The sequence below is a fragment of the Arachis ipaensis genome, chromosome B10 (genome assembly GCF_059453495.1).
Source record: "Arachis ipaensis isolate K30076 ecotype BB chromosome B10, ASM5945349v1, whole genome shotgun sequence".
Taxonomy (NCBI): domain Eukaryota; kingdom Viridiplantae; phylum Streptophyta; class Magnoliopsida; order Fabales; family Fabaceae; genus Arachis; species Arachis ipaensis.
Window position 1 is genome coordinate 81,374,009 of NC_142435.1, and position 13,764 is coordinate 81,387,772.

Consider the following 13,764-nt stretch of genomic DNA (forward strand, 5'->3'; position numbering starts at 1 on the left):
AGAAGCAATGGAGCAAGATCATCAAACATCATGTGGTGAACTACCACAAGAAATCATAAAGGCTCAATCATGCTAGACAAGGCAAAGAGAATATGGAAGCACCAAAGTTGGAGTTGAAAACCTTACCCCCAAGCTTGAAGTATGCTTACTTGGGGAGCAACAACACATATCCAGTAATCATCAACTCAAGCTTGAGTGAAGAACAATAAGAGAAGCTCATCAATATGTTGAGGCAACACAAAGATGCCATAAGGTGGACACTTTTAGATTTAAAAAGGATTAGCCCTTCAGTGTGCATGCATAAAATTCTTCTTGAGGAGGATGCCAAGCCCTCAATACAAGCCCAACGAAGATTAAATCCAACAATGAAGAAAGTGGTGCAAAAAGAAGTGCTGAAGTTATGGCAAGCAGGGGTGATTTACCCCATCTCAGACAGTCCTTGGGTGAGCCCTGTTCAAGTAGTTCCCAAGAAGGAAGGAATCACAGTGGTGCCAAATAAAAGAAATGAATTGATACCAACAAGAACAGTGACTGGATGGCGCATGTGTATAGACTACAGAAAGCTCAATGAAGCCACAAGGAAGGACCATTTTCCTCTACCATTCATGGACCAAATATTGGAGAGACTTGCTAGTCATGAGTACTACTATTTCTTGGATGGATACTCAGGCTACAACCAGATTGTAGTGGACCCTAACGACCAAGAGAAGACTTCTTTCACTTGCCTTTATGGTGTTTTTGCATATAGACGTATGCCCTGAATGCACCTGCCATATTCCAAAGGTGCATGCTGTCCATCTTTTCTGATATGATTGATGCATTCGCATTTTAGCTGGATTAGCTAGTTAGTTTAATTTGTTTTATTTTAGTTTCATGCATTTTAATCAAAAGAAACAAGCACTTAGATGGATTTTCTCATCATACTTTGATATGTTAAGAACTAAGTGAATTCTGCTCAATTTCATGCAAACAATTCAAGAAAAGTATGAATGAGTGAGTTATCTAAAGATAGTTGCTCAAGAGATCAGAGCTTTGATGCGTTGCTATTTTTGTGATCATGAAAGGGGGAAGAGCACCAAATTCCTTCAAAAAATGCTCCCCTGAAGAGCGCTAAGTTCACTTGAAGATTGCTCCACTCATTTAAAGAATGCTATGTTCTCCTGCAGCACACCCCTGAGCGCTACACTTTGTTTACAAGAGCGCTCTGTGTTTGTGTGCGTATGCACAGGAGGAGCAACGCTCTTCACCCAAGAGTGATATGTTCTTCAACCAAGAGCGCCTGCGATAAGGGAGTGGGAAAATTTAGCTGGCGACGCGTACGCATGGATGACGCATACGTGTGAAAGAGATATTTTGATGACCACGCGTATGCTTGAGTGACGCGTACGCAAGAGAGCAACAATTCTGAATAAGCATCCGCACGTATGGATGAAGCGACAGCGTGGAAGTGGCACTTTTGGAAGGCCACGCGTACGTGTGGATGACGCGTACGCGGTGACGAGCGCTTTTGGCAAGAACGCTACACTCACCTGGAGAGCGCACTAAAGAGGACGCGTACGCGTAGGTGACGCGTACACGTGACAAGCACTGGAGATAGTAATGACGCGCACGCGTGAGCGACGCGTATGCATCACAAGTGCCAAAATGTTAAACGACGCGTGCGCGTGGAGGACGCGTACGCGTGGATGCATAAGCGCTCCGCTCTCTTCAAGAACGCTACGTTCTCCTGGAATAGAATATTCCACGAACCGAAAAGCCTATTTTGAAGAGCTTCCAAGTACACCTGAAGAAGCAAGTACACTAGTATAAATAAATGGCATCTTGAATTATTTGGGGACTTCTTCGGGATCTTCGGTTTCTTTTCTTTTATGTTCTTTTCTTTTCTTTTAGATCTCTTTTGTACTTTTTCATTTTGGGGAATTTTACTTTCTGGACTTTTTTGCATTTTCTATTTTCTGTTTGAATTGAGCAATGATGAACTAAACCCCAATTTTATTAGGGGGAAGAGCTCTATTGTAATCATAATGAATCAATGAAATTCTTCTTCTTCTCAATTCATTTGGGTAGCTATAGGATAACTTCTATTTTGATTGTGAATTATTCATTCTGAAAAGGAGTTTAATTCAACTAAATGCTTGTGTGAGCCTCGGAAGGGGAAACACTTGCATTAGAATTGGAGCTCTATCCTTTACAATTCTCTTAACCAACACCATTCGGGAGGAATTGAGGTTTTGAGAGTTTGTGTGGCTTATGGATGAGTGACATGCACTTAACCTCTTCTCATGACAATTAGATCAAGGAATTGGCAAGATAGATTGTGATTAGAGAGATTGGATTGCCAAGGAATTGGGATCCAATCAATTTTAATCCACCATAGATCTACTCATATCATTGAGAAATGAGTTGAGACCTATTTGATTCATGATGGATTATGGTATCTCCAACCCCTAAGAATCCTTTTCTTTGAATTTCTTCAAGTTAGATCTCTCTGCATTCACTTTAATTGAAATTGTTCACTGCTGTTTTGATTCCCAGACCCAATTCCTTTTATAATTCATGCAAATTAAGTTTCACTGCAATTTAGATTCTGCAATTTTACTTTCTTGCATTTTAAGATTCAACTTATTTATGTTTCTTGCAATCTAATATTCAGTTCTTTTACTTTCTTGCTCTTTAAGTTTCAGTCATTTAAGTTTCTTCCCATTTAAGTTTCAAGCAATTTACATTCAGCAATTTAGATTTCCTGCAATTCATTAAACGTCATCAATCAACAATAATCAATAACATATCAATTTCAAACCTATCCTATAAGTCACTAGCCTAAGTGCCCATGAATATAATATACTACAAGGAGTAAACCGAAATCATACCTTGGCTGATTCCCAATATGTCAAAACTTAAAATTAAGCTCAACTCAAGCTTTCAACCACAAGCAAGCTGCCACTTCCACTCCAACAAGCACCAACAAGTTCCAATAGCTTCCAAACTCACAATAATCAAGCTATAACACACATAAACCATAACTAATCAACCTAGGGTTCAATTTAATCATAATCTCACAAGGGTTTCAAGAGATCTTACCTTACCCAATAGTTTTGGATGTCAAATCCAATGCTAATCAAAGGTTAGAGTGTACCTAAACACCCAAAAATCACAAAACCTCACTTAATCAAAAGCCCTAAAACTCGAAATTTTGAAGAGATGAACTGTGAAGAATTCGAGCTTTCCTTACTAGTTTCTTGAGTGGGATTTGTAGAGCTCTTTACAAGGAATGCGTGGCCGCAAACGGTGCGGCGATCGGAGCTCTATAGCTCAATATATGAGCTTGTGAAAATGGTGATGAATAATGTTAATGGAGGGTTTCTTCTCCTTCCTTTCTCATTAATGAACCTTTTATATCTTGGGCTTGGGCCCAACTTAGGACCGATCTAACCCGTTAGCGTTTTTAGCCCGTTTAGCCCAACTTTGGGCCAAACCTTTAAAATTAATGCTCGGCTTTTGACTTCTAACATTTTTCTAAGTTTTTTACTGTTCTCACTATTACTCGTGTAGTACTGGGCAGACTTAAACCGGTTCGCAGTTTTTTTCCTCAGTTTTTCGCAGAAAGTACATTTTCTGACTCAGAAAAAGCCACTGAGTCCAAAAATCATATTTAAATGCTCTGGTTCTTGTTCTAACTTTTTGGATTCTATTTTGGGGCAATTAATTATCTAATTAGGCGGTTAATTAGTCGCGGTTCTTACGTTCTCCCCACCAAATAAGAAATTTTGCCCTCAAAATTTTAATGATTACTTGAGAATAGCTCGGGATAATCCTTTCGCATCTCGGACTCTAATTTCCAAGTATGCCCTTCTACTCCTGCTCGCTTCCAAGCAACCTTAACCAATGAAACTTCCTTTCCTTGCAGCTTCTTTACACTAGTGTCGTCAATACGCACTGGTGTTACTTGAAAGATCAAATTCTCCCTGAACTTAACCAACTCAAGCTCTAGTACATGAGCTGCATCTGACGTGTACTTACGGAGTTGTGACACGTGGAATACGTCATGCAAGTTAGACAGATGAGGCGGCAAAGCAACTTGATATGCCACCGGCCCGAATCACCTCAGAAACTCAAATGGTCCTATATACCTCGGATTCAATTTCTTGGTTTTGATTGCTCTTCCAATTCCAATTGTCGGTGTAACTCTTAGAAATACATGCTCTCCTACTTCAAATTCTAACGATTTCCTCCTCTGATCTGCATAACTCTTCTGGTGACTCTGAGTAGTTAGAATTCTCTCTCGAATCTTTTTAATCTTCTCAGTAGTCTCTGCTACTAAATTTGGACCTAAAACACTTGCTTCACCGGTTTCATACTAACAAAGTGGAGATTGGCACTTCCGTCCATACAAGGCCTCATACGGAGCGATCCCAATGCTCGTATGAAAGCTATTGTTGTACGCAAACTCCACCAATGGCATGTAACGGTCCCAACTTCTAGGTTGATCCAATACACATTCTCTTAGCATATCCTCCAACGTCTGAATAGTTCTTTCTGACTATCCATCCGTTTGTGGATGGTATGCGGTACTGAGACATAGCTTCGTACCGAAAGCTTTTTGGAAAGCTCCCCAAAACCTTGATGTGAATTGGGGATCACGGTCCGATACTATGCTCGATGGCACACAATGCAACCTTACGATCTCCTTAATGTACAATCTTGCCAACTCTTCCATCGAGCAGTTCACTCGAATAGGTAGAAAATGAGCGGATTTGGTTAAGCGATCCACGATCACCCAAACCGCATCAAATCCTGACCTAGTTCTCGGTAAACCGGTCACAAAGTCCATTGCAATTCCTTCCCATTTCCACGGAGGAATCTCGAGTGGCTGTAACTTTCTCGATGGTTTTTGATGCTCTATCTTCACCTTCTGACACGTCAGGCACTTGGATACCACTGTTGCTACATCGCCTTTCATCCCAGGCCACCAAAACATCCTTTTTAAGTCGTAGTACATCTTCATACTTCCGGGATGAATAGAAAACCCACCGTTATGTGCTTCTGATAATAAGTCTTCCCTCAACTCCCGACATTCGGTATACAAGTTCTCCCTTTATACCTCTACAATCCTTCATTATCCTTAGTGAATTCTCCATGCCTCTTATCACCAACTGGTTGAAATAATTGTTGAAGCTTCTGCTCATCTTGCTGAGCCCTCTGAATCTTTGATCTAAACGTTCTTGAGATCTTTAACTGGTTTAAACAAACCCTTCCGGAAACTTCACCACTATCCTGCTTAAGATCCACAAACTTATCCCCTAGCTCCTCTTCCTTGATTCTCATCCAAGCAATTATCAAGGTTTTTCGACTCAAAGCGTTTGCTACCACATTCTCCTTTCCAAGATGACAACTTAGTTCAAAATCGTAATCTTTAAGCAACTCTATCCACCTTCTCTGGCACATATTAAGCTCTTTCTGATCCAAGATGTACTTGAGACTCTTATAGTCAGAAAAGACGCTAAACCTCACTCCGTACAAGTGATGTCTCCATATCTTCAATGCAAATACAATCACCACTAATTCCAAATCATGAGTTGGGTAATTTACCTCATGCGGTCTCAGCTGATGCGATGCGTAAGCCACCACATTCCGGTGTTGCATTAACACACAACCCAAACCCTTCAAAGAAGCATCACAATATACTTCAAACGGTTCATGCGGTTACGACAAGATTAAAACAGGTGCTGAAGTTAACCTCTGCTTTAAGGTTTGAAAACTTTCTTCACACTCTGACGTCCACATAAAAGGCACCTCCTTCCTTGTCAACTTAGTCATCGGCAGTGCTATCCGGGAAAATCCTTCAATGAATCTCTGGTAATACCTGACTAAGCCGAAGAAACTTCGGACTTCCGTCACTGTCGATGGTCTTTCCCATTCCATCACCGCTTCTACCTTAGAAAGATCCACCGCTATTCCTCCTTTGCTCACCACGTGACCTAAGAACTTTACTTCCTCCTTCCAGAACTCACATTTCGACAACTTAGCATACAATTTCCACTCCTTTAATATTTTAAAACAGTTCTCATGTGTTCCTCATGCTGCTTTGCCGTCTTGGAATAAACTAAGATGTCATCTATGAAAACCACCACGAATTTGTCCAAAAAGGGACGAAAGACTCTGTTCATGTAACCCATGAAAACAGCAGGTGTATTCGTTAACCCAAAGGACATTGCCGCAAACTCGTAGTGTCCATAGCACGTCCTGAATGCATTCTTAGGGATATCATCCTCCTTCACCCTTATTTGATGGTAACCCAACCTCAAATCGATCTTGGAAAACACTCCAGCTCCGTGCAATTAATCCATCAAGTCATCTATCGTTGGCAGTGGGTACTTATTCTTCACAGTCACTTTGTTCAACTGTTGGTTATCCATACACAGTCGCATTCCTCCATCCTTCTTCTTCTCCAATAAAACTGGCGCTCCCCATGGTAATACACTCGGTCGAATGAACCTCTTGTTCAGAAGCTCTTCCAACTGAGCCTTTAGTTCAGCCAGCTCTATCGGAGCCATTCGATACGGCGTAATCGACACTGGTCCGGCTCCCGGCACCAATTCACTCGCAAATTCAATTTCCCTCTGAGGTGGAAATTCAGGAATATCTTCCGGGAACACCTCCGGAAAGTCTCTAACTATCATCCAAGGCATTAGCAGCCAACAAGATATAACCCTGACACTCTTCGCCACTATAGTGCTGATAAACCCCATTTTTAGGATTTATCATGTATAGAATTTAAGGGTTTTATCAATGATCTTCCACACTTATTCATATAAAACTACATGATTTTGTGTTCCTTTTCCAACTTTGCCTCATGGATAAAAATATGCTTCTTTTGCATCAAAATTGATATATTATAATCCTTCTCTATTACCATTCAATGCCTTGATCTATTTGTTATGTGGTTTTAGAAGTTACAGGACAAAAATGGCTAAGAGGAGTGAAGGAAGCAGGCATGAATGGAAGGAGCATGGAATAAAGCAAATTTTGGAACTTGGGCATATGCGCGCACGCGCAGCGTGCGCGTACGCGCGGATGTGTACCCCCAGAGCCGGCTGAGTAGAGCCGAGACGAGAAGCCGGCGTGCTTATGTGGCTGGGCCACAAGTCATTGGACGCGCGCGCACTATGCGCCTGCACGCAGATCACAGAGGACCCCAGGTGCGCGTACGCGTGCAGTGCACGTACGCGCCAATGGGCGCACGTGATTTTTTAATCAAAATACGTGACCAGCGATTTCAGGGAGTCCCAGGCCCAGTTTTGGAGCAGAATTTTGGAGGGAAAAGCTTAAGAAGACCAAGGATTAGGAGTGTTAGGACAATAAGTCATAATTCTAGATATTTTAGAGAGAGAAACTCCAACCTCTCTCTGGGATTTCACTTCCTTCATTGCAATTCTCCTTTGATTCCTTGGTGAGATCCATTGCTAATTCACTCTTTCTTTGATACAAGTTGTAGATCCACTCTTCTTCTACTCTTAATTGATACTCTTTTGATTCAATCTCTTAGATCTAGATTTGTTTGACTTTGTTACCTTGAATTTGGATTAATAAATTGTAGAATTTCATTCAATTGCTTGATTGTTGATGATTGTTTGGATTAGATAGCTTTAATTCAATTTCTTCTCTCAATTACATCATGTCTTCTATGATTGCCTACCAATTATTTGTAATAATGACAACCCTAGCTATGGAGTAGATTTCCCTTACTTGGCTTAGGGGTTGGGTTATTGGAGACACTTGAATAGTGGATATCAATTGTAGATTATGAATTGAGGCTTGCTAATTGACTTAGAGTGCACTAAAGCTAGACTTACCTAGGGTGAGACTAGGACTTGTGACTCAAGTTAGTTACTCTCATTTGACTTTCCACCATTGTTAGGGGGTTAACTAAGTGAAGCAACAATCAATTCTTATCATAATTGAAGGGAACTATAATGACGAAACTTCCAATACTTACACTTAGCCAAGTCCTTTATCTCAATTAATTGTTGTTTGCTTTTGTTAGCTTGAATTCTCGCACCGACTCTCAAAACCACAAAAGATTTCCTAATCAATGATGTGCATTCTAAAGCAATTCCTAGGGAGAACGACCCGGGATCAATACTCTCGGTCATAGATTTTAGAAGTGTTTGATGCGATATTTGTGTGTTGGTTAGACTATACACACAATTGGATTCATTGTTAATTTCTAACCGGCTTACGCATATTTCGGTTCATCAAGTGCACCACTACAGAGTTCATGTAGTAACCCTCAGCTATCGCTGCTCCATTTTCTCCTTCCGGCATAAATCGAAATGACCGCTCAAAACAATCCAACAAAACCCAATTCTTCGACAACCAATCAAACCCCAAAATCATATTGAATCCAATCATTAGTAAACAGATCAAATCATGCACAAAGTCTCTACCCTCAAGCATGAAACCTACTTGCCTACAACCTGATCTAGTCATAACTGTCTGATGCGGAGTATGTACATGCAGATCAAATGCTAACTCTAACACTTTCAAGCCTAGTTCCTCAACCTTAGCAAATGAAATAAACGAATGCAAAGCTCCAGTATCATACAATGCAATCAAGACTTTATCACCAATTAAACATATACCTCTCATCAAAAGATCTGCCTTAGAAGCATCCTTGGCATTCATAGCAAACACTCGCCCCTGGTGCTGACTTTGACCCGCATTCGGGTTCTTCCCATGAGTGCAATCGCTCGCAATGTGACCAAGCAAGCCACAGTTGAAATAACCACCTAAACCAATCATGCATGAGTCATATGGATGAAAATGGCCACAACGCACACAAGTCAAATTCAGAGAAATCTTGCTCTGATTTCCTCTCCCCTTGGTATACTGAAACTGATTCTGAGCGTTCTTTCTGAAGCCTCTTTGCCCTTGAGGAGCATATCCTCCTCTCTTGAAATTCTGACCCTTCGGATGGAAATACTTGCCACGTTGTCCACTAGAGCTTTCTCTGTGAGTTTCCTTGGACGAAGCTACCATTTTTGCATACTCCTCAACCACCCTTGCTTTGTTCACCAATTCGGAGAAGGTACGAATCTCCAGAGGAGCCAAAACAGTCATGATGTTGTCCTTCAAGCCCCTCTGGTACTTGATACACTTCCAACTCTCGTAGGTCTCTAGGGCACCCTGACATACCCTAGAGAACCTACAAAGCTCCTCGAATATGCTTGTGTAATCTGCCACAGACAGAGAACCTTGCTTCAGCTGCATAAGTTCCATCTCCTTTGGTTCCCTTGTAGACTCAGGAAAGTATTTCTTGTAGAAGGCCGTTTGGAATACATCCCAAGGAACATCAACATTTTGGAGCTGTAGCAAGCGGCACTCTGCTTGCCACCAATGCTGGGGCTTTCCTGCAAGCTGATAAGCAGCAAATTCTACATACTGGTTATTCGGAAGAGGCTACGCTTGTAAAGCATGCTCCATGGCCTGAAACCAGTTGTCTGCTTCTATAGGGTTGGTTGATCCTCAGAAAATTGGCGGATGAACCTTGAGAAAAGTCACCAAGGTCATCGGAGCACCCCCATGTTATCTCCAATTTCCTCAACATTCTCATTCGCGTTTCCTTCGCTATTCCATTTCCGTTTCCGGCTGGTTGGCCTAACCTCTGCACAGCTTGCAGAGTCGCAGCAGCATTAGCTTCTATGGTATTTGCAAGGTTTTCCATGGCCACCATAAATTCAGCATGGTTGTCCACCGGTTGTGCATTCATACTCTCTCGTGAACGTGCTCGATCTCGTCCGCAAGTGGCCATTAGGGTTCCTGTTTGCACCAAACAATCGATATCAATGTGATCAGTCTCAATATCAAAAGTCTAGTGCTTCAATTATCCCAAACAGGCACTCACAAACAAGCATGCTATGCAATATCAAGTAGATAACCTAATACCATCAAAGAAAAAGACAGACAGAGTATGCAATGAAGCACAATCGGTCCATCCCTCAAGCTCACGAGGACGAACCGCTCTGATACAACTAAATATAACACCCTAATTATGCTAAACCTTAGCTCGCATTGTAAAGCAAAGGTTAATCAAAGGTTACGTCAGTTCTATGCTCATACATATAATATATAGAAAGAAATAATATATTCTAGAAGCCCGATGAAGGATATAGCTCAAAAATAAGATTTAAAAGTGCAAAACGTACTAACGAAGCTTCTAACTTAAAGCACAAGAAACGGATATAATGTAACAAAGGATAATAGTATAATATCATAGGAATTTAGCCACAGCCCCCGGAGTTTAAGTCGGCTAGCTATATACAAACATACAGAACCCGACAATAAAATCAGCTTATACAAGTTTTATCTCTCAAATACAAGCCTCTAGGCAAAGCAAAACACAAAAGTGAGACTTATATAAGCAAAATAAATCAAAAAGACTGCAAGAGTAACAGGATCCTCTGCTTCTATCACCATCTCAGCAACTCACCGAGGTGGGTTGTAACCTGCATTTGAAAAACACAACAGAAATATGGTATGAGAACCAGAGGTTTTCAATATGGTAACAGTGCCCAGTGATGTAGGATATAAGACCCCGGGATGCCTAAGGTAGTCCTAGACTTCATATCCATCACAAGATTTATCTTAAAGCATACTAAAAGAATAAAGCATAATTTAAACGTCAATACAACTTAAAGCCTTGGCAGTATAAAATGGGTAATCTAACTTAAAGGATTCTCTAGTCTAACAGTCTTCGCTGTCCCACAGCCTTCACCAACCTATCCTCCATGCAATCCCATCGCCACCGCCTTCCGAACCTCCTCAATCCCAGTAGAAAGCACAATTATATACAATGCAAGTAAAACACAAGTATTGGCATGTAAGGCAAATAATTCAAATAGCAATTAGGCATGTTATTCAATTAGGCAAGCAATTACAAGACGGCAAAGCAAACAAACAGATAGAACATGCACATGACGAATGCTTGTCCTATTGGCTGTGATGTCACATTGTCGGTTCAACTACCAACCAGACACATCTCCATGGAGATGTTGCCCTTCGAAATCATCATTTGGGAAGCCCCGAGATATGGTTCTCGGATCACCATCCAGGATTTTGTGTCTGCACACTCTACTGATCCAAAGGGATGCGAGCGGGATACTCTTGCCTCAGACCTCACATCTCAACGTAAGTGGGATTAACCACCGTCCTTACGCCGCCGTCACTACCTCGACAGGCAGGATTAGCCATCGTCCTTGCCGGGCGCATAGTGTCTCATAATCTCAATATAAAATAGTAGTTCAGTGGTTTTTCAGAAAACATTTTCAATACATCAATGATTCATCATTGTACACTCGAGTCATCGACTCTTCTCAACCACTGTCAAATCAACAATTCCATTCTGAGTCGTCGACTAATCTCAACTACTGTCAATTCACATTTCAATTCCGAACTCACCAGTTCATCAGCTCTTATTTCATATTCGAATCTACCTTCACAAACCATCAAACCATCCTCAGTACACCCGAAACCTAAGCCACTGTTTTCTAATTTTTCAAAATAACGTCAACTAAATCTCTTAGGTTCTTTCCTATATTCTCATACCCAAAATTAAGCCCAAGAGTCTTAAAATGGTGTCACAGAAGCTTTCAATCGTGTTGGAAAGGTGAAATAGTTGAAAACAAAGTTTAAGTTTGAGAAACATGGCGTGTGCGTCCGCACAGGGGTGTGCGTGCGCACGCCCAGGAGAAGTTTTAAAATGTGTGCGTACGGAAAGGGGTGTGCGTATACACAAGTACAAATTTTTATAATTCTGTTTGCTCGTACGAGCTGTGCTAGCGCCCCTAACAGACTGCCTTTCCCAACGTGTGCATGCGCACAAGTTGTAATTCTTCATTGGATATGTGCGCGTGCAAGCTGTGCTAGCGCTCTAAACAAGAAGCCTTCCCCTGCCTGTGCGTGCGCACAGGTTTAAAATTTTGCAGGGTTGTGTGTGTGCACAAGGTTGTGCGTGCGCACATACCAGAAATCACAAAATTCTGCAACTTTGCAGAATTTTAAATTTTGACACCAAACTTTGAATGATCATAATTCCCTCTGCAAAAATCCAAATTTTGCAAACTTTATATCGATTTGAAGAGTTTTCAATGAACTTTAATTCTAAACAAATTTTAACCAATATCAAAGACTGAGGCATAAGTTATGATCAGACAAAGTTCACTAAAATTTCCTTTTTACCAAAAGCCACAAGTACTCAAATTTTTCCAAATTCTCAAACCACATCCAACCAAAACAATACCAAACTCCCATTTACAGCACAATCTACCCTCTTGGGTCAATTTTCACAATTCATACCACTTTTTTCATCACACTTCATCATTCTCAATTTCAATTATCAAACATATATAACATTATAAACACATACCCACCAATATATTCACCAATCATCATTCTATCACTATCAATCTTCATCATCAACTCAACCATGCTTCATATTAATAATCAACAATATTCATTCATCCAAATCCATGATATCTCAACATCATCATTTAACATCATCAACAATATCAATTCGTTAAACATTATCAACCAACCAATCATCAATAACATATCAATTTCAAACCTATCTTATGGGTCACTAGCCTAAGTGTCCATGAATATTATATACTTCATAGAAGAAACCGAAACGATACCATGATCGATTCCCAATATGCCAAAACTCAAAATTAAGCTCAACTCAAGGTTTCAACCAGAAGCAAGTCTTCACTTCCACTCCAACAAGCACCCACAAATTCCAATAGCTTCCAAACTCACAATAATCAAGCTATAACACACATAAACCATAAATAATCAACCTAGGGCTCAATTTAATCATAATCTCACAAGGTTTTCAAGAGATCTTACCTTACCCAATAGTTTTGGATGTCAAATCCAATGCTAACCAAAGGTTAGAGTGTACCTAAACACCCAAAAATCACAAAACCTTACTTAATCAAAAGCCCTAAAATGCAAAATTTTGAAAAGAAGAACTGAGAAGGATTCGTTCTTTCCTTACCAGTTTCTTGGGTAAGTTTTGTAGGGCTCTTTGCTAGGAACACGTGGCCGTAAATGGTGCGGCGATCGGAGCTCTATAGCTCAAGATATGAGCTTGTGAAGATGGTGATGAATAGTGTTAATGGAGGGTTTCTTCTCTTTCCTTTCTCAGCTGGTGGTGTTGTGTTTCTATGTGTTGTTGCTAAAATTGGTTCATTAATGAACCTTTTATATGTTGGGCTTGGGCCCAACTTGGGCTCGGTCCAACCCGTTAGCGTTTTTAGCCCGTTTGGCCCAACTTTGGGCCAAACCTTTAAAATTAACGCCCTATTTTTTACTTCTAATATTTTTCTAAGGTTTTTGACTGTTCTCACTATTTCTCGTGCGGTACCGGGCAGACTTGATCTAAGAAATTCTAATCTAACCCTAATCCTAATTCTAGAGAGATGAAAGAGCTTCTCTCTCTAGAAACTAAACTAAAGCATTCACTAAACTAACTCCTCATGTGTAAAGTGATGCATTCCCCTTCAATCCTTGGTCCTTTTAACCTTTTCCCACCAAAATTCAGCTCCAAACTGGGCCAGGGGCACTTCTGAATTCGCCAGACACGATTTCACTAAAGAAGTCACGTGCAAACATCGACGCGTACGCGTACAGCATGCGTGCGCGTCCCTGGAGTTTTACGATCTACGCGTGCGCGTCCATTGCATGTGCGCGTGGATGAGTGCATCC

General features: G+C 40.9%; 1 protein-coding gene across 1 annotated transcript; it reads right to left on the reverse strand.

Moving 5' to 3' along the window:
• Nucleotides 1–8,220: 8,220 nt before the first annotated feature.
• On the reverse strand, nt 8,221–9,811 carry LOC107620720 (uncharacterized). Its single transcript, XM_016322846.1, has 2 exons — nt 9,547–9,811; nt 8,221–9,410 (listed from the first exon to the last, which is right to left on the reverse strand). Exons 1-2 carry the CDS (start codon nt 9,809–9,811, stop codon nt 8,221–8,223), a joined length of 1,455 nt encoding a protein of 484 aa, XP_016178332.1.
• Between the last annotated feature and the right edge of the window lie 3,953 nt (nt 9,812–13,764).